General features: G+C 44.2%; 2 protein-coding genes and 1 long non-coding RNA gene across 5 annotated transcripts in view; 1 reads left to right on the top strand and 2 right to left on the bottom strand.

Moving 5' to 3' along the window:
- Positions 1-7,205, bottom strand: part of LOC143212998 (RNA-binding protein MEX3B-like) — a 75,100-nt gene extending 67,895 nt beyond the window's left edge. The window contains exon 1 of the mRNA XM_076432411.1: positions 5,555-7,205. Within this exon, the coding sequence (XP_076288526.1) occupies positions 5,555-5,855 (301 nt within the window). The 5' untranslated portion in view covers positions 5,856-7,205. The remainder of the gene's footprint in view (positions 1-5,554) is intronic.
- Positions 7,206-16,260: 9,055 nt separating this feature from the next.
- On the top strand, positions 16,261-20,834 carry LOC143213005 (uncharacterized). The gene is made up of 2 exons (XR_013009839.1): positions 16,261-17,186; positions 17,278-20,834. It is a non-coding gene; the product is annotated as an uncharacterized LOC143213005 (long non-coding RNA).
- Mbd-like (methyl-CpG-binding domain protein 2) lies at positions 20,016-23,488 on the bottom strand. Of its 3 annotated transcripts, none has more exons than XM_076432419.1 (5): positions 23,349-23,488; positions 23,018-23,159; positions 22,620-22,673; positions 21,268-21,513; positions 20,016-21,037 (listed from the first exon to the last, which is right to left on the bottom strand). In XM_076432419.1, the coding sequence occupies exons 1-5, from the start codon at positions 23,486-23,488 to the stop codon at positions 20,939-20,941; spliced, it is 681 nt and encodes a 226-aa protein (XP_076288534.1). In that variant the 3' UTR covers positions 20,016-20,938. The 3 variants fall into 3 exon arrangements, with proteins under 3 accessions (XP_076288534.1, XP_076288535.1, XP_076288536.1); XM_076432420.1 differs by having other exon boundaries at positions 21,301-21,513; XM_076432421.1 differs by lacking the exon at positions 22,620-22,673.
- Positions 23,489-24,948: the final 1,460 nt, after the last annotated feature.

Genomic DNA, 24,948 nt, shown 5'->3' with positions numbered 1-24,948 from the left:
GAGGGTGACTTGATCAGATCCTTGACCAGAGATCCATTACAAAATCGTCAACCATGGTCCGGAGAGTAAATAATGTGTTAATATCTAAATCATCGAGAGCTTACGGTAACATCGTATCACGCTGGTCATACAGAAACAAACTGGGGGTCGTTCGTCGTCTCTGAAGGATTGACTAGTTAACGAGTTGGTCATTAATTAGCGGCGTCCGATGACAATTTCACGAGAGTAAGAATGATATAACGGCGACCCGGATAAGGAAAGGAATTCACGATTTTTATGGATTTCTAATTCAACGGACCGCACGCTCGATAGGGCCGAACGAACGGCTTTGGCAGCCGTCCAATTCCGCGTTTGCAAAATTGTATCTCGCGTGATAGAATTGCGCGCGCACTTGTACGGGACGACAGATACGCCCGGTGGCCAGGAACGAGACGTAGATGATCAATCGACGGCACGTGCTATCGATAGGCGTCCCTTCCGCGTATATTTACACGCGTTCCATATTTCATCGGAATATGCATGGAAGTATATATTGAAAAAGATTTTAACCCCAGCCGGCGAGCGCCGGATTCCATCGTGGTTCGAGGAGAAATCGAAAAGTGTTTGTTAAACGATCGGGAACGCCGCCGCATCGCACCGTGTCGTTACTCTGCGCCCGAGAAAAAAACAGTTCTTCTTTGTATTATCTCCAAGATTAATCGGTAAAAGCGTAGATCTCGCGGAGGTAGATGTAACGGAGGCCGCAGGCTCTCGGTATTGATCGCCGCGATCGGAGTTACGAGATTATTTATCGCGGTGCACGATCTCTGACAGACGGTAAGATTTAAATGGCAAGCCACGTGGCGCCACGCCGCGGACACTCAGCTTTTCTTAATTCCGAAAGACACGTCACGGAACGCTCGAACCGCGTCCCACGTTCGCGAGTGTTTCGAATTTCTCCGTAGAGATGCCGGTTTCTTTCGAGAGATCCGCTTTTCGCGGAAATATCTTCCTTCGAGATGATGTCGTCGATGAACGCTTTCAGGTGAACGATAATCGCATTTGTTGCAAGTGGAATTTTGTTGATGTTACTTTGCGTCGAAGATTAACATGTTGTACAGGATCTTTATGCATTTATGACCAACAAATATTTTCCAGAAAATAAAATTCCGCAGAATTTAGTACGATTCTCATTTATTTCAGATTTAAAATGACTACTACCACTGAGAATAACATTCCACGTGATTCCACTTTCTTAAAATTTACCTACAAAAATTGATAATTGCATAAACAGCCGCGGTCTGATTATAACCTTTACCGCTCAGTGTGAAATGAAACATCGTGTATCGTACGTTAAGAAATCATGGTTTATTAAATTTTTATTGTCAAAATTGGTAAGAGAAGAACTCAATTTTTATGCAATTCCTGTACGGCGTAATCGATGCGCATAATTGTTATACATATTCCATAAAGATCCATGTATGTGGGGCTGAAGGGTAACGTAAAATGTGCGTGTTTAATTCTCCAAACCCGATAATTTATTTTTAGAAAATAGTCCGTGAACATATGCGTTCACGTAAATATCTCCAATACATTTTACACGAACTAAAATGTCACCGAGTACCGCAAAAAATCAGGGGTTGAAACGCGCGATCGCGTTCGTCAGACACACGTGCGCATACGTTAAATCTCCTTTCAATTGCCCAACAAAATATTTCCTGCTTCGACTATGTATGTATTTACATTACAAGGAAAACCAAGTTGCTTGCGCGGGAAGAGGGCCGCTTGCATCGGCCGTATCACGTGGATGTCTGTCGACTTTGTTTGTGTTCGGGAACCGTGCTTTGACGTTTGGGAGGAAGATGGGGCTCGTAAAACTTTCAGGCGAGCGTTTTGTTTGAAATTTCGGATGTTTAACGGTCGCCGAGGTTTTCCGTGTCCTCTACCGAAACGATGGGTCGTCGGCTACCGTAAACACCGCTTAATCGCGGCGCTACCGGATAATAACAATTGCCTCGGCTCGTGTACACAATCCGGCAAAAACCGTTATCGGCGAGATCGCGTGGAAGAGCACGTCGGCGACGCGCGTCGTGTACAGCCGAATCGACAAACCGTTGCGCAGCTCTCGCAATTTCGCGAAGCGCCGCGCTGCGTCCGCCATGACAGGTCCCACCGGCTCGGCGCGTCGTTCGAAACATTGTTGTGCCTCGAGATAATGCAAAACCGCGGCTATTCCTGACACATTTCCTGGAAATGGCGTAGCGCGGATAAAAGAAGGGATGAAAAGAACCGCGAGTGACCGATTTTTCCGCTTCGGCGATCTCGACTTGTGTAAGCAGTACTCTTTTCCTAATCGTCTGTCTTTATTCTTATCCTCTGTGTCCAAATATATGTACTGTTTCCCCGATGCAACGGAAGAAAGATGGACGTCGACGTCGCCATCGCGTCGTCGCAAAGGTAGTCGATGAACGGCCACGACCTACGACAGGGTTCACTGTACGACGATCCACCGGGGCTGACCGAACAAATTTGCTTTTCGAAGTTAGATTGGTTTTAATTGCACCATTACTTGATACCGCGGCTCCTCGCAGCGTGCACGCTCACGCCCGTGCCAATGAACTGTCTGTCGGCGGTGCTATACGCGGCAGGCAGATTCCGGGTAACAAGGAATGCAAAATAAAGTACATACTCGCCGCGACTTCGACTTACGTAAACGCCACAAACGAACGGCCTGTTCGTGTCCTGTCGCTCTCGATCGCCGGCTTCGGAGATCTTCTAGTCTAGCAATTTTCAAAATCATTTCGAGATTCACTCGATTTACTCAACATTGTTTCCAATAGTACGCTGTTGGTACATTACGGTTTTAATAATGCTATCAAACTCTTACTAACGAAACACCCTTATTCCTTAAAACCGTCCAATTGTAAAAGGAAGAAACAAATTTTGTTTCGATTGCAGTAGGTTGTAATGAAGCTTACTGATATCGAATTGGCTGGCGTTCCACTCTTTTGCGAATAGTTCTGCTGAACCCACACGTAATGCGAATTTCGTGCATTATCCTACAGACGAACTACACGATTCATCTTCCAAAAATACAATAAAGGATACACGCGTTACTTTGTCGCCGACAACAAGCTGAATTTTGTTGAAAACTTGTACTTTTTTTATCGTTTCATAATAAAAAAAACAGCTTGAAATTAGCCTACAGTATCGCCTCGACCAGAATAGCCCCTGATGCAGTATTATTAGACCGAAAAAGTATCCGAACACGTTTCACGCCCACCGCGCGACTACCCGGAAGTCACTTTCAACATTCGCACCGGCAGTATCTGCGAAAGAGCACAACGAATATCTTTGTTGACGCGCGGTCGAACGCGATTCGTATCAATCAGCTCGACTCCATACAATCATGATTTATCGAGTCACGATTTCGAGTTTACTTTTCGATTTGAAGATTTATCCGACGATAAATCGTTATTGATTTTGAAGGATGGCTCGCGCACGTTAGATCGGTGCACACAGCACGCCATTTTTCCCTCCCCGATGATTTCAATAGCGACTAACGTAACGGATGATGCGTTTTTCTCAGTGAATTCTATAGGGACACGTCTACGCGAAGACAAAGATTGAAATGTAAATTTCGATGCTGGTAATGCGGAGATGTTGATAGATGAATCGAACGATATCCATTCGAGACAGTCGAAATGAGTAATGAACACTTTTCAAAGCGATTAGTCGAGATCTTACGTAACGAGCTATGTGACAGATTGTATAGATAATCATTATTTTACCGTGTTTGTTAGATTGACAAACATCAGCTACTGTTGATTGTGATATGTATACACAATGACGAATCAGTCCTGTAGATGGATAAAGGAATTTACCACTTCCTCTTTCCCCGATCTAATTTTAGGGAACTTTCCATCAAAGAAACGAATAAAATTTTGCAAGTTTTCGACTTCGAAATCGATTTAGACGACATTTTGGAGAATTGTCGTTCTCACACTCCGACCATTTCGATCGAAAAGTAAATTCTTACGCTAACACGTATATTCTTCATGATAAAGCATAATTAATTTAATACTATACATTTTCACGTCGTATATCATGATCCATTTAGAGAGTCTTGTCCCTTAAAACTTTGCACTCGGAGCTATTATCACTCGGAAATTAAACATTTCTTCCGACCTAGAATAATTCCATTCCATATGATTTTTTTAATTTGATAGATATTTAAATTTCTAGTAATTAATGAGATACCAACAATAATAATGGTACAGCAATTTTTAGCGGTGACCTGAGCCACCTTAATGAATCACGAAATGGGTAAGCACAATTTAAAACAGTGACCAGACTAAGACGATTTAGAAACGTCAATGTATCATTTTCAATTTACCGAAATTATTAAAGAAAGAACCGTTCACTCGGCTCTCGTTTCCCACGATTTATGTACCCGCAACATTTTTATTTCGCATAAAGTTTCGCAGTCTAATGATCACCATTGTCACTAAATTCTGATATAATTAAATGCAGACAGCGCAATACTTCTTTAACAAGTGCCATTATCTCCGAACTATGTGCACAGTGTAAAGAGCAATTATAGTATACATCGCACTTGGTACGTAGACGGAAACTAAATGACTAATCAACTTATAACAAAGTACCGCAGGTATCACATATTCCAAGATTGAATTTTATCGTGATGCAATTTCGCATTAACCCAATAATGTACAATTTGCAAACTACATAGGCTTCCGCGTGAACATCAGTGCGGCCGGTCTACAAGGTTAACTTACTATGTTTCCGATTAATTAAATTACGAATCAGATGTTAGTATGTATTGAAAAACTACTTAATTTCAATTCATATCTATGTTTCGTATCTCTACAAATTGGCCTCGCGAGGATCAAGATCCAAACAGTAATTTCACCCTCTAGCCTCAAATAAAAAAAGAAATCTCCTCGAGATTTCCACGAAATTCGAATTAAACTAATTACAACCATCCTTCGCAACTATCTTTGTAAGATACAACTCTAGAAACAATGCTTTCTCATCGTAAACAACCGACCACATAACGTACTAAGAAATATCTAGCTGCATTCTACAAATACTTTGTAAAGTTTCGCGATAAAAGATATATCAGGCTACACCACTGTCACTAGAGTCCACCGGCGACGTCATTTCTCTATTACAACTACACTGCGGGATCATTGTGCAAGATAAAAACGTTTTGAATCGACTGTAAGAAGCAGGAACAACATAAGAATTGATTTCATCCCTTAACGACTTTGTTACGTTAAAATAAACATTACGAAGTTCTTGAATTTTTCAAATCTTTTACCGTTTTATATTTCGCCGAAACAATTTCTCCGTAAACGCATAAAGATCCGCAGTCTAATTATAGCGCTTTACTGGTGTGTACCAGTGAACAGTAGTAAAGGGTTAAAACATGTGACTGCGAGTGAAAAGCGAATGCGTATGGCAACCCTAATACCCGTACCGTTCCGCCATCGCGAACCTCGCGAGAGCGAAGGAGTTGGATCCACGGATTCTAAGAGGTTATGTTCGCGCGTACCTTGTCTGCCGACGATCTCCGCCACGTGCTCGCTGCTAGGCACCGGCACGCACTCGGTCATGTTCTGGCTCTTCTTCGAGCGTGCCTCCTCGAAAACACCAGCCGGTGTCGTTTGTAGAGGGTCCGGGTCGTTGGTTGTTCCGTTGCCGGTTCCTGTGCCGGTACCCGGGCATCCGGCGGTGCCCTCGAGACCGAGCATAGATAATTCCAACGCCAATTGCAGGGCCCGTTGGTCCTCGAGGGAAGTGGCAGCACCACCATTGGCGCCGCGATCCATTTCTCTGAATAAACTGGTCGGCATTATGCTGTTCGATTCAAACTCGTCGCGTTTCGGTCGCACCGGCAATGTCAATGATAACGTGTGTGTTTATATGAGTGTGTGTATTACGTTCGTATTTGCACAGATTTCGAGCCACGGTATCTCTGCAATAATTCGCCGATCCTCGCACTGATTTTCTTTCTTTCTTTCTTTCTCTCTCTCTCTGGTCCAGATCCTCACAATCTCGTTGTATCTCGTGTTCGTACGATCGAACGGGGTGTTGATCCGCGCCGATACAAAGTCTTCGCTTTCGAAACGATCGGACGATATAAAACACACACGCGCGGAGCCGTACACCACACACACACACGCGAGCGCGATTATTTAGGACGAAGGACTAGAGTGGCGTGGTTTATTTTGTCACGCGAGACCCGCGACCGTTAACAAGGAGATACGCTGTTGTACGCAGGATAAAGAGCAAAAACCAACGATGCACCGTACAAAAATAAAATCGTCGACTCGCTCCGCCGCCGGTGATCGGTTTTATCTGGTGTGTTCCTTTTTGTTCGCTCGGGGTCCCTCCTACTCGGTGCGGCGCGCACGATACTCGGCCGCACGGCGTGAGTGTTGCTCGCACACTGGAAACGTGTGGGCCTACCCGCTCGTAATCTCGTGTCTCGTCCACGATCGCACGTCCTTTTCCCGTCGATCGTTCCCCGTCTCACTCGCGCGCGCGCTTTCTTTCACCGCGTGGTTAATGCCAGCGACGAAAATGGCCTTCTCGATGTATTCGCACTGATCGTGTGTAGAGCGCAGTTCGTAAACGATATTCGTGTTTCTCGGGAGCGCGCGACTAGCAACCGTCAAAATCGTCGTCTAGCCGATACAACTCGTGTTTTGCTTTCTTCGTTTGTAGCTCTGTATTTGTTAACCGATATACATATATATATATATATAACTCTATATGTACGTGCGTATATATATATACATGTATATATATATATATATATGTAAGAATTCGTTCGTTCGTCCTTCCTTCTGTGTTTCTATCCTGTATGTCTCTCGTTCGCTTTCTCGTTCTCGTTCTCGCCTTCGACGGGACGACGTAACGTAACGTAACGTAACGTAACGGGCGCGTGTATCACGTTGTGGGAGCCTCGTCACCGGCCGACTGACTAAAGCGTCCGAGAGCGTCGTCGCGCGACTGAAGCACTGAAAACGGAGGCAAGGGGCGCCGCGCTCTCTCTCTTTCTCTCTTCGCCACGCGCGTTCTATCCTTCTCTCTCTCTCTCGCTTTCTCTCACACTGTCGCTGTCTCTCCCTCACCGCGATCTTTCCTTTCGAAGGCAGGCGCGTGCAACTACCCTCTCGCTCGTGTTAACACTGCGATTGACTGCGACGTACTGCGACTGCGGGTGCTACAGCCGGCGCGCCGCCATGTGCCGGACGCCGGCTATGCGCCTCGCCGATTGGTCGGACGGGTCACGTGGCCGTGTACCACCCCTCCCCACCACTCGACGACCAACCGGCGTACAAAGTGCGAGCGCACCTACCGGCCGAGAGCGCCGCGCTTCGTTCGCCTCCGGATACGGGCGCGTGCACTCTCGTCTCTACCGGCTTGCAACCCCCTCCGTATTACCGCTCGTGCTCGCGCGCGCGAGCCTTTCCGAAGTTTCCCTATAGATCCGCCGCGCCGGCTGCACCACCGATTTTCCACGGCGGTGATTGCCAGCCCCGGACCTAGCTTTCGATACCCTAGCTCCATCTAGCGGCGGCAGACTGAGACGCCTCGACCCCGAGGGTTGCTCTTTCATATTCTGTTAGCGTCACCTTGTTTTTAATTCAATTATCCATTGTTCGGACCGTCACCTTAATTCCAACTTAGGGTGGATTTATAGTGGAGCAGCGAGGTGAGCTGTGCGGGTGAAAAAAAAAGAAAAACAAAGAAAATACATATGTACTTTTTCATTAGTATGTGTCGAAATGTTGTCACGAATGTTGGTTTGTTTTCACCGCGCCGTTATCATCGATGCTCGCCGCTCCACTATAAATGCACCCTTATTGTCTGGACTGAAATATGAATTTTTCGAAAATGGAATACCCTGTCTTCGTCGGGTTTGTTTTTATTATTGACGAATTTACATCTCAATGGTTAACTCTGATCAGCGCACGGGTCAACGTGTCCGTCGTCGATTCGATCTATCCCCGGTCCGCTCGCTCCCAGAGACTACCGGCGACGACACCGCGTTTCCCATGAACGCTCGCCGGCATCGGTGTCGTTCACTCGCGAACCTCGCGATACAACACCCTTTTCTCTCCGCGGCGCGCGACGCGACGCGCCGCAGACCCGTCAACGACCTCCGCCGATGCATATAGGGTGCCTAGCAAACGTGCTCCGCCGGGTACTTTTTCGAGGTGCGCGCAGTCATTGCGGCAACATCCGCGGCGCAAGGGAAATGCAACAGGAAGGAAATTTACGACTCCCGAGAAATAATAGCGAGGCATCGTTCGAGTCGTAAACCGTAGTTGGATCGTTTGAGACTCTATCACGCCGTAAATTAGACACGACGTCTCGAGAGTATTTCAAAGAAAATCTCGACCGGTCCGCGCGCAGTATTGATACGAAAGTCGGATTCTTTGCCCCGGGATTTTGTTACGGTTTAATTATATACATAGTCGACGTCCCCGCGCGATAAGCGTTTACGATCCGACCTCTTTCACCGTAAATTTCTGTCCGTTTCTGATTCGATCATTAGTAGATTAGCAGTCTCTGGAAGTTGCTTACAAATTCGTGCCGCGAGGATACATTCCCGCGGACAAATATTTCAGTCGCGTCGAAATGTTCGACTCTCTCGCTAAACTTGTTTCCACGGGATCGCCCCTCGACGCGTCACGTATGAACACGTTGTGCCGTGTAATCCGTGTAGAAGGGTTAACTTTGTGTAATCGAGGTTTCGAGGAGAGCATCTTAACTATGGATCGGTTAAGCTAGGTTAAGTTCCTCGGATCTGTCGTCCTTGAACTCCGTCGGCGATGATTCCACGGACTCCGAGAGAGCGTGTTGCGTGCGTGAATCGTCGCCGATCGCGGGGACCAACAACGCAGCCGATGTTGCAATTTCTCGGACGTTCGGGCGATTAACATAAGCGTGAATTCTCGAAAAAAAAGCCGGATCGTTAATTCTTGCAGAAAAACCCATTAAAATTCCATTCTCATCGGGCATCGCAAAAACCCGAGGGTCGTTACGCGTTCGTTGAAGAGCACACCTTAATAAAGGGACATCCTCCCCTCTCCCTATGTTCACGGGTTCTCTTTAAAGGAGCGCTGGCGATAATTTTTTAAAAGGAACCAGTTCGGAGCACGTATACAGCCGAACGCGATACAAGAAACACGCTGTCTTCCTCCTTTCTTTCTAATTGTCGGAGGTGCTCGATACGCCAAGGATTACCAGATGTAATTGCTTTAGTCGATACGTGTAACCTCTTAATAATCGTTGAAAATCACGGTTCGGCAAAAACCGCACCTGTACGACCAGCCGGGGGCTTTGTCGAGAGTGAAAAGGGGGGAATTCGGGTCTAAACCGATCTAAATGCACCGCGGACCTTGAACCGAGGTGCAACCGTGATCCATTGTTCTCTGCCGACGACCCTTCGTCCTCTCCCCAGAACCGACCGATTGCTCGATTTTTAGACGGGCCCGTGCAATCGGGCCTCGTGTCCTCCATTCTCGAGGACAGCCCGAGACGCTCCAGAATCATTCCGGAATATCAGAAACTTTTACTGCCTGCGCCTCGGTATCTCGTGTGCGAAGTATAAAAGATTCACTGGACGAAAATTTGGTATCTTTTTATTGCCGCGTCGCTGTAAACTTTATCAATCGGCAGGTATCGTCGTCGAGTGAAGCAAAGGGACGAAGATTTGCCGAATTTGCGACTCGCTGACACCTGTCGGCGGACAATAAATCATAATAATATCCCTTCACCTCAATTAGGTCTTATAAATGTCTAGAAAGCCTCGAGAGAGACGGTAGAAAAGTCCGTTCGGCCGTTTTCGTTTACCTGTTCGAAATTATGTTAAGAGGCGCGTAATAAATTATCCAGGTACCAAAAATCTGTGAAACGGCACCGTGAAAAATTCTGGAAACCTGCTCGCCGGCCGCGTCACGGCGAGTCATTCGACAAATTACCTTCTGCCGGCGAGAAAGAACAAAGCTGTATCTCCGGCATTGGTCCCGAAAACTTTCTCGCGAACGGAATAACTACGTGAGCTCTCGTTCGGCAAAGGCGACTAATTTTGTTTCTCATCGTTCTCCGAAAGCAACGACCTGTGCACGCTCTCTCAAGGCTGTCTCGGGACGCCACCTTTTGCCACGAGCACCTGCCGACTTCTGGCGAGAGCTCGTGCTCTCTCAACTCGCTCGTAAATACCTCGGAGTTATCGTGTACATGCTTCCCGAAACTACATTCCCGCTTGTCTCTTTTTATCGATGCGACGATGAGCCGGCCGATTCGGGCCCCGAGACCCATGCCCAATTTACGGCCAAGCCTTGCAACGTGCCAGCGCGCGTGCACCCTCTCGCAGGGGTGGTTCCACCCCCAGAAACATATGCGCACCGTCACTCCTCCGCTTGACACTCGAGTGTGAAAATAACGTGTGCGCGCACGTGCGTGTCAGCCGCTTATTCATCGATCTAATTGCCTCGGTAATCACTCTGTGTAATCAGCTGATAATCGATGACAGCTATAATTCTGATATAATTGCGGTGGAACTCATGCTGGTGTCGGCACTAGGGCTGCTATTTTACTTCGAAGCTTCGGAACTGCCGTTGATGTACATATACAAACCTTGAAATCTACTTCAAAGAACAGTTCCTAATTATATTAAATAAAGCTCTCACATTTTGCCGTAATTTATATTTGTTTTTAACTAAAAAATACGACTTATTTATTACGTTTCATTTACATTTTCCTTTGTCCGATGTCGAGTCACACTCGACAAAGCAGTGCAAAGGGTTAACACGAGATACTGTAAATTAGGTTAAAAAATGGCAAAGCTAGAAGTAGAACAGGAGGGCGAATTCGAAAGTTTCCGGCGCACGTTGTCCGCTCGTACGCAAATAATCATCGGGTTCGCGCGTCTTAAGGTGGCAGGTGCGTACCTACAATGTGAACGTTTAATCAGGCCAGAGTAAGATCGGCTGGGTTTTTCGCGGAATCCAATTACGAATATCAGAAAAAGCAGAACGAATTCTGACCGGGCCGACGCGATGGCTCGCGGAGCTTTCCAATCGTTCACCGGACCGTTCGCCGCGCTACTTTGAATTTCTCGTTACGCCGTGGCTACCATTTTCGCAGATTCACCGTGATCTTGTTACGAAAAAAAAGCGCAGGGGCCCCGAGACAAGATATTGCAACACGATACCGTTCGGTTCGTCCGGTGGCGTACCCGAGCCGGGTCTGGCGAACGACGCAGTGCAGCGCGGCGCGGCGGCGTGCACTCTCGGCGTCGCGGCTTATTACAAGCAATAACGAACCGAGCCGCGCTGCGTTTATATCTTATCAGGCCTGATGTTATACATTAACCTGTGTAATGGCATACTTTTAAAAAAACGTATTTCTTTGCGCGGCAAGATGTAGCCTTGGATCTCCGCGCGAGCGCGTGGATTACAGGCGTTCCCGAAACGCAACGATCGGTTCGATAGATTTCCATCGGCCGAGCAGGCTAATAATTACGGTAACGAATATAACAGCACCGGCGCGGCGACGAACAGAGAACGGATGGGAAGAGACGCGACGCGATGCGGCGCGGCGGAAGGTGGACCCAAAGGCCCGTGCTCCCGTAAAGTGTCCTCGGGCCCGTGTAAGGACCCTTCGAGACGAATACACACGAGGCTGACGGCAAGGGGGCGACGTCGGTCGCGCCGGCACGCGCATAGTCGGGCTCCAGGGTCCGGCGCCAGCAGAGCCCATCCTCTTCGCGTTCAACTTAATAACGAACGGAACAGTTTCTGGCCGGCCGACGCATTAACTAACTCCTCTTCGGCGTTCCGCGTCGTTCATCGTATTTTTAGCGCGTGCAACCGGTTGCCTTCCACGGTGATCATTGTCGTTGCTTTGCGAAACTGCTGCAACTCCTGCGGAGCGGCTCGGCCGTGTCCTCACCGACTCTGCGCAGGCCAATATACTCTCTTTCTCTCGCTCGCTCTCTCCGCGTGCACGTATACGCTCACGCTCGCACTCACACGTCCCTCTGGATACACCTTGGCGATTTTTCTGAGCCAACCGAGGTCCCGTGCCCATGGTTATGGGTGTAGGTACCCACCACCTCGGTGTCGTGGCTGCTGGTGTATCCACCCGTGCACACACGAGAGCTCGTCTTTACACGCGGCCTGCAATACCGGATCGTTCGTGTCCCTGCGGGGTTTCTGTGTGCGCAGGTACACGCGTATACATGTATATGAAATCCGCGCGAGCAAGCGGCGAGAGAATATTTCGTTCGATTTCGATCGCCAGGGTGCAATGGGGGAGAACCGCATTGCTGGCCTCTGAGTTGATCGCGACTACGAGGACAACGACGACGACGCCGACGACGACGGCGTGGCGGTGCCGGAGGCGACGCACGCCACGCCGCTGAAGAACGTGTCTGAAAGACAGGGCCGTATTGCCACTTCCGAGCACCCACTCGATACTCGGTCCATTCCTTGGACAGCTTGTTAGACCATATCTGTAATTGTCAGGAAGTACAGTGGGCTGTATACCCGATTTCAGAGGTGAAAATTCCATTTTTAACCCGCATCCGTCCCTCGTGTCAATTTGACACAGTTTTCGCGAATTAAGGTGTACTCTGTTTTCTGTTATTTGTCGGTAAATTTGCCCGAAACTTTGTGACTTTTATTTTTTTAATGCGAAACACATATGCTTAGCATTGTTCATGGAAAATAATGATGTCAAAACTGCAAGTCGAATTTGTTACGAAAGAATCCCTGTGTGTCAGTATGACGCGTGTACTCCTACGTACTGTCGCGGAGTTCTTCAAAGATCATTATTTCAATGACAAATTTATACGGTATTCGAAAATTGAAGGAAAATTGAGTTTTTCTAAATTAGAAGAAAACGTATTACTCATATAGTATGGAAATTTGCACGGGACGCGATCGAAACTGCCACACAGAAGTAAAGCAGGGTCAACGCGTAGTGCTACAATTATGTTGGTGATTTGTAAGCAAAATCACTAACCATATCCCAAATGGGTCCCATGGAAATCACCGACACAGATTTCTCCGACTCCAGATTTGTTCGACAATAGCTTTGGCCGACAACGACTTGAGACACAGTATGACAATATTGTATGATAATACATATGATAATACTGTATGATAATACATACTGTGGTCGTCTTAAGTTGTTGTGGATCAAATTCGTTGTCGATGACGGCGTACTTCTGTATTCGAAAGAAGATCTGGCCGCCAGGTAATTTCTCTCGCGTTGAAACCCGTTTCGCGAGAAAATGAAGCACACACACGTGGAATTGACCGCGGCTGCCGTTCGTCGCGAACAGATCTTGCGACACCCCTGACGAATTTGAAATCTGTGGAATAAGAGGGAGAGACGGAGAATCTCTCGTCGCGATGCAAGGGAATGGGAGCGGGATCGATGGGAGAGACGCTAGAGGAGAGACCCTGGATTCGAAAGTGGAAGGAGCCGGAGGAACACAGGACGACGAGGAAGGACGTAGAAGAGGGAGCGCGCGCTGTGAAACGAAAAGAAAAGGTTCGCTTTTCAGACGGTTCAATAGATTTCGATCTGATTGTGAGCAACTTTTTTCTGGCCTCGGAACGGAACGAACAATGGGGTCAGACGGAAACCATGACCGAGCTTTAAAGGTCTCCCGTGTGTACACGCATCCACGTGAACGCTTCTGTATGCACACGAGGTGCACCGGTGTGCGTGTGCATCTGGATTCGTCGACGTCCTATGCGGGAACGGAAGTTTAATGACTTCGAGTGTCGAGGAAAATCAAGATCAGTCGGTGATTCGCGTGGAACAAGCTTTGTTCGTGGATGACGCGAGACGAACTTCCAAGACCGTTTTGTTGGAGCTGGGGGCCGCGTTAAGCGGGCCCTAGACGATCTATATTCTATATTATCGTCAATACAGGGTGTTTCGTCTAAAACAGGACACCTAAGTATCTCCTCTATCTCTGAAAATACAAAAGTCAGATGGAAGAATCGAATCGTTTTTTATAAATTGTAATTTTTTAATCGTTGTTTTCAAGGTCACTCGTGTTTTTTTTACATATATACACATTTTTGTTGTCGTTGTTGTATGTTATAGCAAACATTATTGTGCATTCATCCACGTTTAATAGCCACGACCTTGAAATGACCGTGAACTCTAAAATTTGCTAATCAATGCAGAACTTACTTTCAGCGACATTTCAGATTTCAACGGTAACAGAAGTTCTATCATGATCTTGAACTTGTAAATAATCACATTTATTGCTGCAATAAATGATCGAAATGATGTCCTTCCGTTGTGATACATTTCGTGAGGCGAAAAACAACAGATTGTACAGCTCTTTCGACGATTTCAGGTTTCATATCAACACGTGCAGCAATTATTCGTTCCTTCATACTTTCTGGTGTCGTGGGCTGCTCTTGATAAACCGTACCCTTTAATATCCCCCATAAGAAAAAATCAAGTGGAGTGAGATCGTGTGAACGAGTCGGCCATGATACAGGTCCATTGCGTCCAATCCAACGATTTGGGAATTTTTCGTTGAGGACACGTGTTGCAATATGGGAAAAGTGTGCTGGACAGCAGAGTTGGGCAAAATGTAATTTCAATTACAATTACTTGCCAATTCGAGAAGGAACTAACACTAAGGAACACTAAGCGAAGGAACACTAAGCGCTTATGAGAGACGAGCAGGACGTGAAATATTCACGGGGAAGGTTGGGTATAGTCTACCAAACTGTCGAGTTTGTTGGAAACTGGAACGCAGGAAGCCGAACAGACGGTTTCTGGAAAGAAAGATCGAACCGACAAATCCCGTGGACAGTGTTCTCGCCTATCCGGCTGTCTCGTCTGGCGGGCCCACGAGAGAGAAAGTCAGTCGACATCGATTACGTGTATAGCAGTTGGGAGTCGAAGGTCCCCCAGCTGTTCTTCCGCGGAGAGCGATGGACCAACGCCTCCTTTCAAAGGCCTTTTGCAAGCTGATGATGTTTATCCGCTGGATCTCGCTGAAATTGATTGTATCCTTCGGGCCGACGCCTGAAAAATGAAGTGTTCGGTGTCGATCCGGTTTCGGTTCGACACGGTTTTTACAAGAAAACCGTGTTCCGATCTTGAACCATTATTAATTGATGCCTGCCTCGTCTCTGTTTCCATGGACGCGGCATACAGGGTGGTCCGTACAACGATCATTTCAACTTCCCTACAATCATTATTGAATTTAGTAGGTTGTTGCATATGTAAGAATTGTAAGAATGTTTATACCACCGCACCGTGTGGATGACCGAGTGTTTCACTCATATGTTTATCTGTCATATATAATTTTATTGATTTATGCGTTGCGTTAACGTTTTGTTAAGAATGTTCTGGAGGTATAGAAAAACGCAACAAAATTTTTGAAAATTTCACAAGATATAATTCTTACTAAATTATGAATATGCAATTACCAAAGTTTGGGTTCGATTCACTGCACCGTTTAAAAATTATAGCAACTTAAAGTTTGCACATTTTAATTCATAAAATTCCACTTCAAACCCTATTTAAACCTTGAAAAAACGCAACTACAGACAGAAACTTTTGTCTAAAACATTTTTTAATTGCACTACTGGAAATACCTAAAATATGGTGACATAACTTAACGGACACACCCTGTATAAGTGGCAATGCTTAGTTCGCAGACCTAATTAATAATTTCTAAAAATTTACTTTTCATGATATCTCGTGTAGACACATTCGTCTTGCCGATATCCTCAACGGAACAGCTATTCGGTTAGTTTAATTGCCACAAATCGAGTACTCAAATGACAATTCGATGTTCCTGGTCAAAATAGACTCGTTGGGTACAAAATTGCGTTTGTTTAATGTTTAATGTCATTGCCGAAAATCGGACATTTCATACGCAACAACCTAGTATGTACCATGTATGTACATATAACTGTTCGGAACAATCGGTAATAAAAATTGTGTAACAGATTAGCTATTGCGTGTGCAGTTTTCAATAGAATCGTAAGAATACGTTGCCATTACGCAATTTATTGCACACCGAGTAGAACAGTAAAAACTTTCACCCGTCAATGAAGTGTAAACACGAATAGATTTAAATCGTAAATAATTTATGACGCTTTAAAACATAATCCTAAATTAGCTAAAGATCCCCGGTTGGACATTACACGTATTACTATTGTAAAATAAAGGTAAACCAGTGACATCCATAAAGTTCACGCGGTAAAAATACAGTTATTGAAGATCATATTTCAGGTGATAATGATACAGGGATTATCCCGCGTAGAATGGGTATCTCAACTGCTCCGGTACCAAAGTTATAAAGACATAAAGTAAATTAGCGGTACGAAACGGCGTATAAAAAGTTTTTCCAGGTTACCGTGGAGGAGTCGACGGTACCATGGCCTGCGTTTTCTCGTTTTTAAAAGGTACAGAAAGCCAGGCAAGCACAGCGGTTATTGTCGCGCGAGTTCTTAAAAGGCCCCGGCCGATCGGCTTCTAAATTTTATTATGTTATTCACCGGCCGCTCGGGACTACTCCATTATGCCCTCCCTCCCCACTACTCTCTTGGAATGCTTATTTCTTTCTCGGTACTTTTATGGGCCAACGGCTAATCCGGCTTTTGTGATTCAGCTGACCGTCGATGACGAACAATTTGCCGTGCGTTTTGGCATGCATTTAATACTCGCGCTCTACAAAATGCCAGAATGCTTTTCAGTCGATAACTCCTACCGGAGAGCCGTCGAGCCGTGCTGCACCGCGCCGGTCCCAGCGTGTCTCACCATGTGTGCGGTCAACCCGGCTATCCTCGGTCGAACCCCCTCAAACCCGCTCAAAAGATCGATAGCAGGACACATAGTAGCGCTTCTATTTATACACGAATGCGGTTCGACATAACCAGAGATACAATCTGCGATACGTGCCAGATAGGATCGTTCCATCCAATTTTAGTTCATGGAACTCTGTACAGATTCGCAATACATTCGAAAGCTCGCGAGAGAGTCGGCCGATAACACTTTTAGTCCAGTCAACGAAAAGTTGTAGAGGGAAATAGAAGGAATACAATTTTTAAGGCACGTAGAAGATCCCCCTTTTCGGTTTTCCGCGTATATCTCGCAAACTATGAGTCCTAGCGGTAAGACCATTCAATACAAAATTGAAGCTGATAAAATGTGCCACAAGATTGATTCAATTCAGTTTTTCGCTAACTGAATCTAATTCTGCAGAAAGCCGCGAATTCGATCGGCTCAAGAGAACGGCACTGGAGCCCTGGAGTCGTTCGAATTCCAGCGAGATGGCCGAAGGAAATAAAACGATCAACGGTGGATCTTTTCGCCTCGGATTACAGTTTCTCTGTCGCTTGACCACGCGAAGGCATATATTCTATCAACCGCAACGGCATTTAACCAAGGATTAAGTTTTATCGGATACCAACTGCGACTACATGAAATGAATACAGTTTAATGCGTCTGATTGTTCTCGCCGTTTCGTCGGTTTGCTCGTGGGAATTCTTGCGGAGTCCGCGGTGGCCGAATGAAATCGAAGCGACATTGCCGTTGGTTGTCACAATGACCGCCGAACCTACGTGCAATTACACTCCCGCTCATAGTAAGTCTTAGAACACCCCTGGTTTTTAGTAAAACTCTGGCATTTCGTATGGATTATGAACCTTTAACTGTATTAACTACATACTATAATATGTCAAAACACACGTCGAAAATATGTAAGAACTACACTCCTCAAAAGAATTAAGGGATCACTTGTGCGAACCCGAAAAATTGCTCCCACTTTATGTGATCATAATTCCGTGAAAAATTGCCGTATCGATATCGTTAAACAATGGCTTGAAAGCCTGAAACCTCTAGTTCCACACGCTCTGTTTCAAATTGTTGCTATGTTGGTTTTTTACAAAGTTATAGCGAGATGAATACAACATTCACGGTTAACAAAAATTTTGTGCAACTTTGGAGCATCACACACGCGGAGCAACAAAATTTTTTGATAAATCGCGTTAATATCATTTGGAAGGGCTATCTTTCCTGTGTAAATTGTGTGGTTGTTGCATATTGTGCGATTTTTTTTATTCGAGTTATTCAACATTGAAGTAAATATGGGCTTTTCAACTGTAACTGGCTCCAGAAAGCGAAAAAATTATCGTAGAATCTTGTGCAAAAAAGCAATAGAAAGAGCGTTTCTTTCCCTTCAAGGCACTCCTTTTGTTTTTTCAATTTCATTAACGTGTACGTTTTTGTACATGATATCTTAATACTACTCCCTAGTTTATCAATACCTTATTGACGATCATATGGTAAAATGCATCTCCAACACAAGTCTGTTCTGACTCGGTGTGTCAACAAATTCTGCTAACACGATTCGATGCCAAGCATCGAACAACGGCGTTAAAAAGCCGAATTAATTGTATCCTTGACAATGTGTACTGAATATTCGGGTCACATCCTCAATCAGACTTCCTCTGCCGGTATATCACGCACACGTGGTGTACACTACCAAAGTGGTGAACACGTAAGGCCGATTAGACAGGATCTACAAACGTGTTCGACGAATTATAACGATTTAAAGTGGGACATGTGCTTTCGTCTGGAGGACGTAAGAGGTCTGCTCTCTCCCTGTTCTCTCTCTCTCTCTCTCCCTCTCTCGTTTGAGCCAGTTGACAATAAGGGAGAACGACCCTTTACGAACAGGGAAACAGCTGTTGAGCGACGATGAGAAAAGGACGGAGGTCGGGATTCGGAGAATGGCAGTGGAGAGGGCAGACGGAGTGAAAAAAGAGGTTACCACCTGGCTTACCTGGCTTACCTGGCTTGTGCTTACCTGAAAACCGACGTCCGTATACCTGCCCGAGCATTCTTTTGTGCGGGGCCCGGGGCACGCACCCATTCCCAGACGACGACGACGCTCGTATCGTCGTACAAAACTGCACAGCACAAAGCTACTGTCGTCCGCTGAGAAAGATGTTTCGGGAATGTATGTATGGCTGTGTGTATGTAGGTATGTACTTCGTATAACACGAACCGTTTCGTCGGTAGAATCTATTACTCTCGCAGAGTTCCTCTCGTTGCACTGGTTACGCCATTGACTTTCGCGTCCTGTGGGATCCACGCATAAGGTTGCAGTTTCGTTGACCCGCGTCGACTCGACCGACCACTTTCGGCTAACCCGAACCGATGATTTAGAACACCCGTCGCCTCCTCCTCTCTCTCTTTCTCTCTCGGGAACATTAAGCCTCGGTAGTTGAGAAATAGTTTCCGCTCCAGACGAATTTTGATCCTCGATAATTAAGGTGGAAACCCAATCGGAGGAGACTTCCAAGGAGATTGACGTGCTACGAGGCATTCAGAAACTACACGGACAATCATCGGTTTGCTTCAGGCGTCGGTTTCACGTTATTATTTTTTTCATTCGCGCGTCGATCGGTGATTTCTTTTTGAACGACCGTTTATAGATTTCACATCATACCGATTGTTAACTCTACGCTCCCTTTCAGTATACACACATCAATGAAATGGTTTTCATGGTCGTTGTTTCACCTGATCGTTACTCGTCCTACAACCGGCAGCTAATATAATTAGACAGTGGTTTTCATGCATTTATGACAAAAATGAATAGATGTAATCAGTGCCCGCTCTTGCGAATTACTCTACTCTACACAGCTTTCAATTTCTACTCTTTTATTTTAACTTCAACTCTTCAATTTTTCAAATTTCAATTTCAACTCTTCGATTTCAACTTCAAATTTCAATTTCAATTTCTAATGTCAACTCTCCAATTTTTCAAATTTCAATTTCCATTTCAACTTCTTCTATTTTAACTTCAATTTCAACTCTTCAAATTTCCATTTCAACTTCAATCTTTCAATTTCATCTCTTGAATTTTTCAAATTTCAACTTCAATTCCCAACGAAGTATTAGAATCAACAGGATGGTAACAAGTAAGTAGACATGCATCATTGACACAAATTTATTCACATACAAAAGTTTTCTTCGAAAAAGACAATATGTTCTCTGCGATCGGGAATGTATTTTAAATTAAAAACGACCATTGTAATGGAAGGGACATCCTCGTAACTTGCACGATTCTATAACGATGGAAAACTGTCCAGGCGGCGGACGCAATTAATATAATGCGGCCGCATATGGTGCGGTTGCATGCATGTTATTACTTTTTCTCGCGCAGAACTGTGTGCTTCAGGGATCATTTCGTGTGGCCTCGTTTCCGGTCCGTGCGAAGCCAGATGCGGCCCCTTTCCCGTCCCGAACCTCGTTGAACCGTGATCCGAGGAATTCCCAAATTCTCGTAACCGCTAGGACCCGACTCAATTCTCCGAGTACGCCGAAAATCCGAACAGATGGCAGCTAACTACGGTGTACGCCTACCAGAATTATCAGTGGCTCGTAACGAAAAGAGAAATTAGATTTTACGGCGGCCACAGCTGACCAACGCGAACCCTTCCTTTCTTCGACGAGTCGAGTTTCGTTTTTGAAAGACGCAAAGGGCGGCGAATTTCTATACTAGAGTATGCGCGCGCACCGTGGTCGAGGGAACAGTAAATGTAGCCAAAACGGAATTGGAATAACTAAGAACAATTTATGTTTCGTTTTTGAAAGACGCAAAGGGTGGCGAATTTCTATACTAGAGTATGCGCGCGCACCGTGGTCGAGGAAACAGTGAATGTAGCCAAAACGGAATTGGAATAACCAAAAACAATTTATGTTTCGTTTCTCGAACTTACATTGTAAGCATCATACAGTGGTCACGTTTGTTTCCGTACAAAACGTTTATTATAAAATCCGGTATGACATAGTTTATGACGAGAACTTAAGAGTAAGGTTGAACGAATGGAAATACAGGTAATAGTAATTGCACAGTTTAGGAAGGGACCGCTCGTAACGCGTCTTGCAATTTTTTTCTTGCCAGGGCTACTCTGTCCTCCTGCCTCTTGATGTCGTCGTCTGCTATCGAGACAGCCTGAAACAATTAGAATTTTCTTTATCGTGTAAGGGTTGGTTTGTTGCTAGTATTCGATCGATAAAATAGATGGTCTGTTGCTATCTGTGTATACCCTTTCGAACCTCCGGTACATAATTATTTGTATTATATAGGGTGTGAAGATAACGTTAAAGTGTGCTTTGAACATGATATCTGTTTATAGAGTTTACTGTATATCACCCTATCGAATATCTAAATATCTATTCTACCTGTACGAGGGGTTGATCGGGATTAAGAAATACCCCGGGATTCTTCTCTAGAGCTGTCTTCGAACCCGTTTGTCCGGTGACTGGTTGCGACGAAACATGAAGAGCAGTTGCAACACTTTGGAGAAGAGTTTCTTCTGTGATGTACGGTCCAACTGGTTTCAAACTTTTCGGTAAGTCCATTGCATCGAATTCAAAACCGTCTGGATCGCATGCTCTCAATCCCTCCAAACGCTTCTCCCAAAACAACTGCAAGATTTTCAGCATGAAATGTGTATGGTGACGACAGTGTTCGTTTACAGCACAATAATACTATTTCAAAGGAAAGAATGATGCTGAACACGCATAATGATCTAATCGCATAAGCAAAATATACACTAGCGGACAAAAGTTTGAGACCGCTCTATATATAAAGAAGATGATAACTTTTTTAATATTCTACTATATGATTTAAACTTTTTTGGGAAGCTAGAGCAATTAGTTTACTAAAGGATGTGAAAAGAAATTTTTTCAAAAATTGCAATTGATCGGAATTGTTGAAAAAATACTAAAAGTTGAATTTTTAACTTTCTTATGTGGGCCTATATCGAAAATTTAAAAAATACGTTTTGTTGATAAACATATTCTGAAAATTTCGTAAAAAATCGGAGCTACGAACGTTTAAAGATGGTAAAAATTGCAGATTTTATCATCTTCAAACGTTTGTAGCTCATTGCAACGTCAACCGATTTTTACGAAATTTTCCGAATATGTTTAATTGACATCTACGAAACGTATTTTTTTAAATTTTCGATATAGGCCCACATAGAAAAGTTAAAAATTCAACTTTTAGTATTTTTTCAACTATTCCGATCGATTGCAATTTTTGAAAAAATTTTTTCCACATCCTTTAGTAAACTAATTGCTGTAGCTTCCCAAAAAAGTACAAATCGTACAGTACAATATTAAAAAAGTTATCGTCTTCTTTAGAGCGGTCTTAAACTATCGTCCGCTACTGTATTTGCTTCATGTTACAAGCAAAATTAGAATGTATAGTTAAATCTTGTGAATTTTATAATGACCGAGTGTTATACTTATAATAATGGAAATAGACGATGAAAGAGAACTTAATATACAATAATTTTTACACATTGCACACAAGAATTATGTTTGTTATAATCTGCAATTCTGTGAAACGTTCGCATCCTTTGGAATTTCCTAATGATACATGCACTACGCAACTGCATCTAAGATGGTTCAAGATAATCGATTACATACGAATAAAATATTTTATACAGGATATTGATGATTTGTAGACAGAAAGAGACAAACACGTAATTAATAATGATTCCATAAAGCACATCGAACAATGTTACCTGTTTAGGCTTATCTTGGGAGCCGTATTTGCCTTCAGCTTTATCGGCTCCTTCCTAAATGAATGATCGGATGATTGTACCATGAGAATTTACAAGGAATACACTTAAATGTCATAAAATAGATTATTGAGAATCTAATGTTCTACGCCGACGACAAATGATTCAATTGTTGGGGTATTATTTGTGTGCATGGGAGGGAAACATAACGATTATTAAATAAAGCGACGAAGTTTGTAAGTGACTTATCATCGTGTAATAAGATGAATTTGATAATACATAGTTTAGAAATATTTTCAGATACGAAATAACAATGTTAGGGAACGTCAATAAAACTTGTCTTAAAAGTCTTCAATAGTTCGATATGTATAGCAGATAAAGGTATTAATTATATTAATTACCTGCTTTGGTTTTTCTTGATTCCCATGCTTGATATCCTTCACTTTTCCCTCCTGGGTTTTATAAATTGTTACTGGTTGTTTAAAAATAGACGCTGTCTGCCTTATCGGTGGTACCAACGATGCGTCGTTTCTGACTCCTCGGCTGAAAAAAAATCCAGTAAATATCCGTAAACATGTATCGTTGAGGTTAGAATTCGCGTATTCAAATGAAAACTCATCGAATATTAAAGAATCACCAATTTCTCTTACTTTTCAACTATTCATTTGTAAAATATACAGTCAGTTTGAGTCATTGAAACTCGAAGAAAATATTCTCGTGTGTGAAACTCACCTGTAATAATAAACATCAACCTTCCCCGTAGTTGATAACTGGTTTTGGGCGTTTTGGCTTTTCCTGGCAGATTCATCTCTCGTCGGCCAATTTGTTGGCAGTGCGGATGGGTATTTCTTCTTTTCCACTGACATATTCATTTCGGCGAAGTATTTATGCCGATATGCACTTACAAGTACCGTAAAATTACTCAAACAACTAACGAGCGAGAGCGACTGAGAGCGACTACTGACTACTGAGAGCGACCGCACAAGCAAACTACCGAAGACGATATGACCACTCCGTTTGAATTGGAGTAAGTTAGTGCAGCGGTAGAGGCAGCGATGCCAGCGCCAGGGGTGCAGCTTTTCTCGCGCATGCGTGGTGATTTTAGCCTCGGTAAAGTACGATTCTCGAGCAAAATGTGGCACCTTGAGCGCCCCGCAGAATTTTAAGAAATTGATATGATTTGATTATGAAAAACGAATGTATGACAAGTGTACTTCTGTATATTTTGTAACTCGTAGGACACGTCCTGGAGTCTTTTTGTCCGGAACAGAGATTGTTTCGGTACATTTCTGCCAATATAACTGCCTTAGGGCTCTGCTACCTCATCATCCTAATATCGATACGTTACTGTTTTGGCCGAGCATGCGCGGAAAAAGTTGCACCCGCTGGCATCACTTCCATACTTCCATGCGCATTTCCGTCGGACCGGGCAAAGCTTAGGGCTTATTGTTAGACCATATACATATATATTTATAATACATCTGTGGCCTGTGGACACAAGGAAAAATGCCGCATGTCACAATTTCAAAAAATTTGAATTTATGCATTGTATAGGATTTACGCATTTATCAGAAAAAAGTCATGAAAACAAAGAGAGCCTGAAATAAATAATGCAATTTAATCGATGTCCTACACGTCAAAGCATTAGCGATCAAAACTCCAAAGTGAAAGTATATATCAAAGTCTTTGGTATATATGACATGCGGCGTTCTCTCTTCCTGATAACGCACAGTGGGCTGTACGCCCGATTTCAGCGGCCACAGCTAGTTCAAAATTCGCTCAATATTGAAACTGCTGTAACTTTGCTAAAATTTATCCAAATTTGACGAAAAAACAACCATTTTAAAGCTTGAGATTTCTACTTTTTGTATTGTATACGGTTTTTGCTGAAACGGATGTTTTGAGTGCAAAATTTGTCTATAACTGATATTCTATCGAAACCAAAATAAATACAAATATTTTTCGGTTTCTCCAATGCAAAGAACTGCGTGTCGCTTACCCCAGAACCGTCAAGAAGCACAGTTACCTAAATTGTTTAAGTATACACAATATAAATACGTTCCGCCGTAAAATCCTCCGTGCGAAGGAACAAGCGCGAGTCCGAATTCAGGTAAACAGGTGAACTATCCACCAACGACGTATCTATACCGTGGCCGTCATAAAACTATTGTAAGCCAAAGACCTTCCAGGTTCCAGGTCTAGTAACCGCTTGGGCAACTGACGATCTTAGAACGATAGCGAACATCTTGGTATACAGGGTGTCCCACGCAACTGGATTATGTGAACTTTTAGCTTCGATAACTTCTTAACGAATAAGTTTAGGGCATAAGTA

This window comes from Lasioglossum baleicum, chromosome 10, assembly GCF_051020765.1.
Source record: "Lasioglossum baleicum chromosome 10, iyLasBale1, whole genome shotgun sequence".
NCBI lineage: Eukaryota > Metazoa > Arthropoda > Insecta > Hymenoptera > Halictidae > Lasioglossum > Lasioglossum baleicum.
This window is presented reverse-complemented; position numbering and strand designations above follow the sequence as displayed.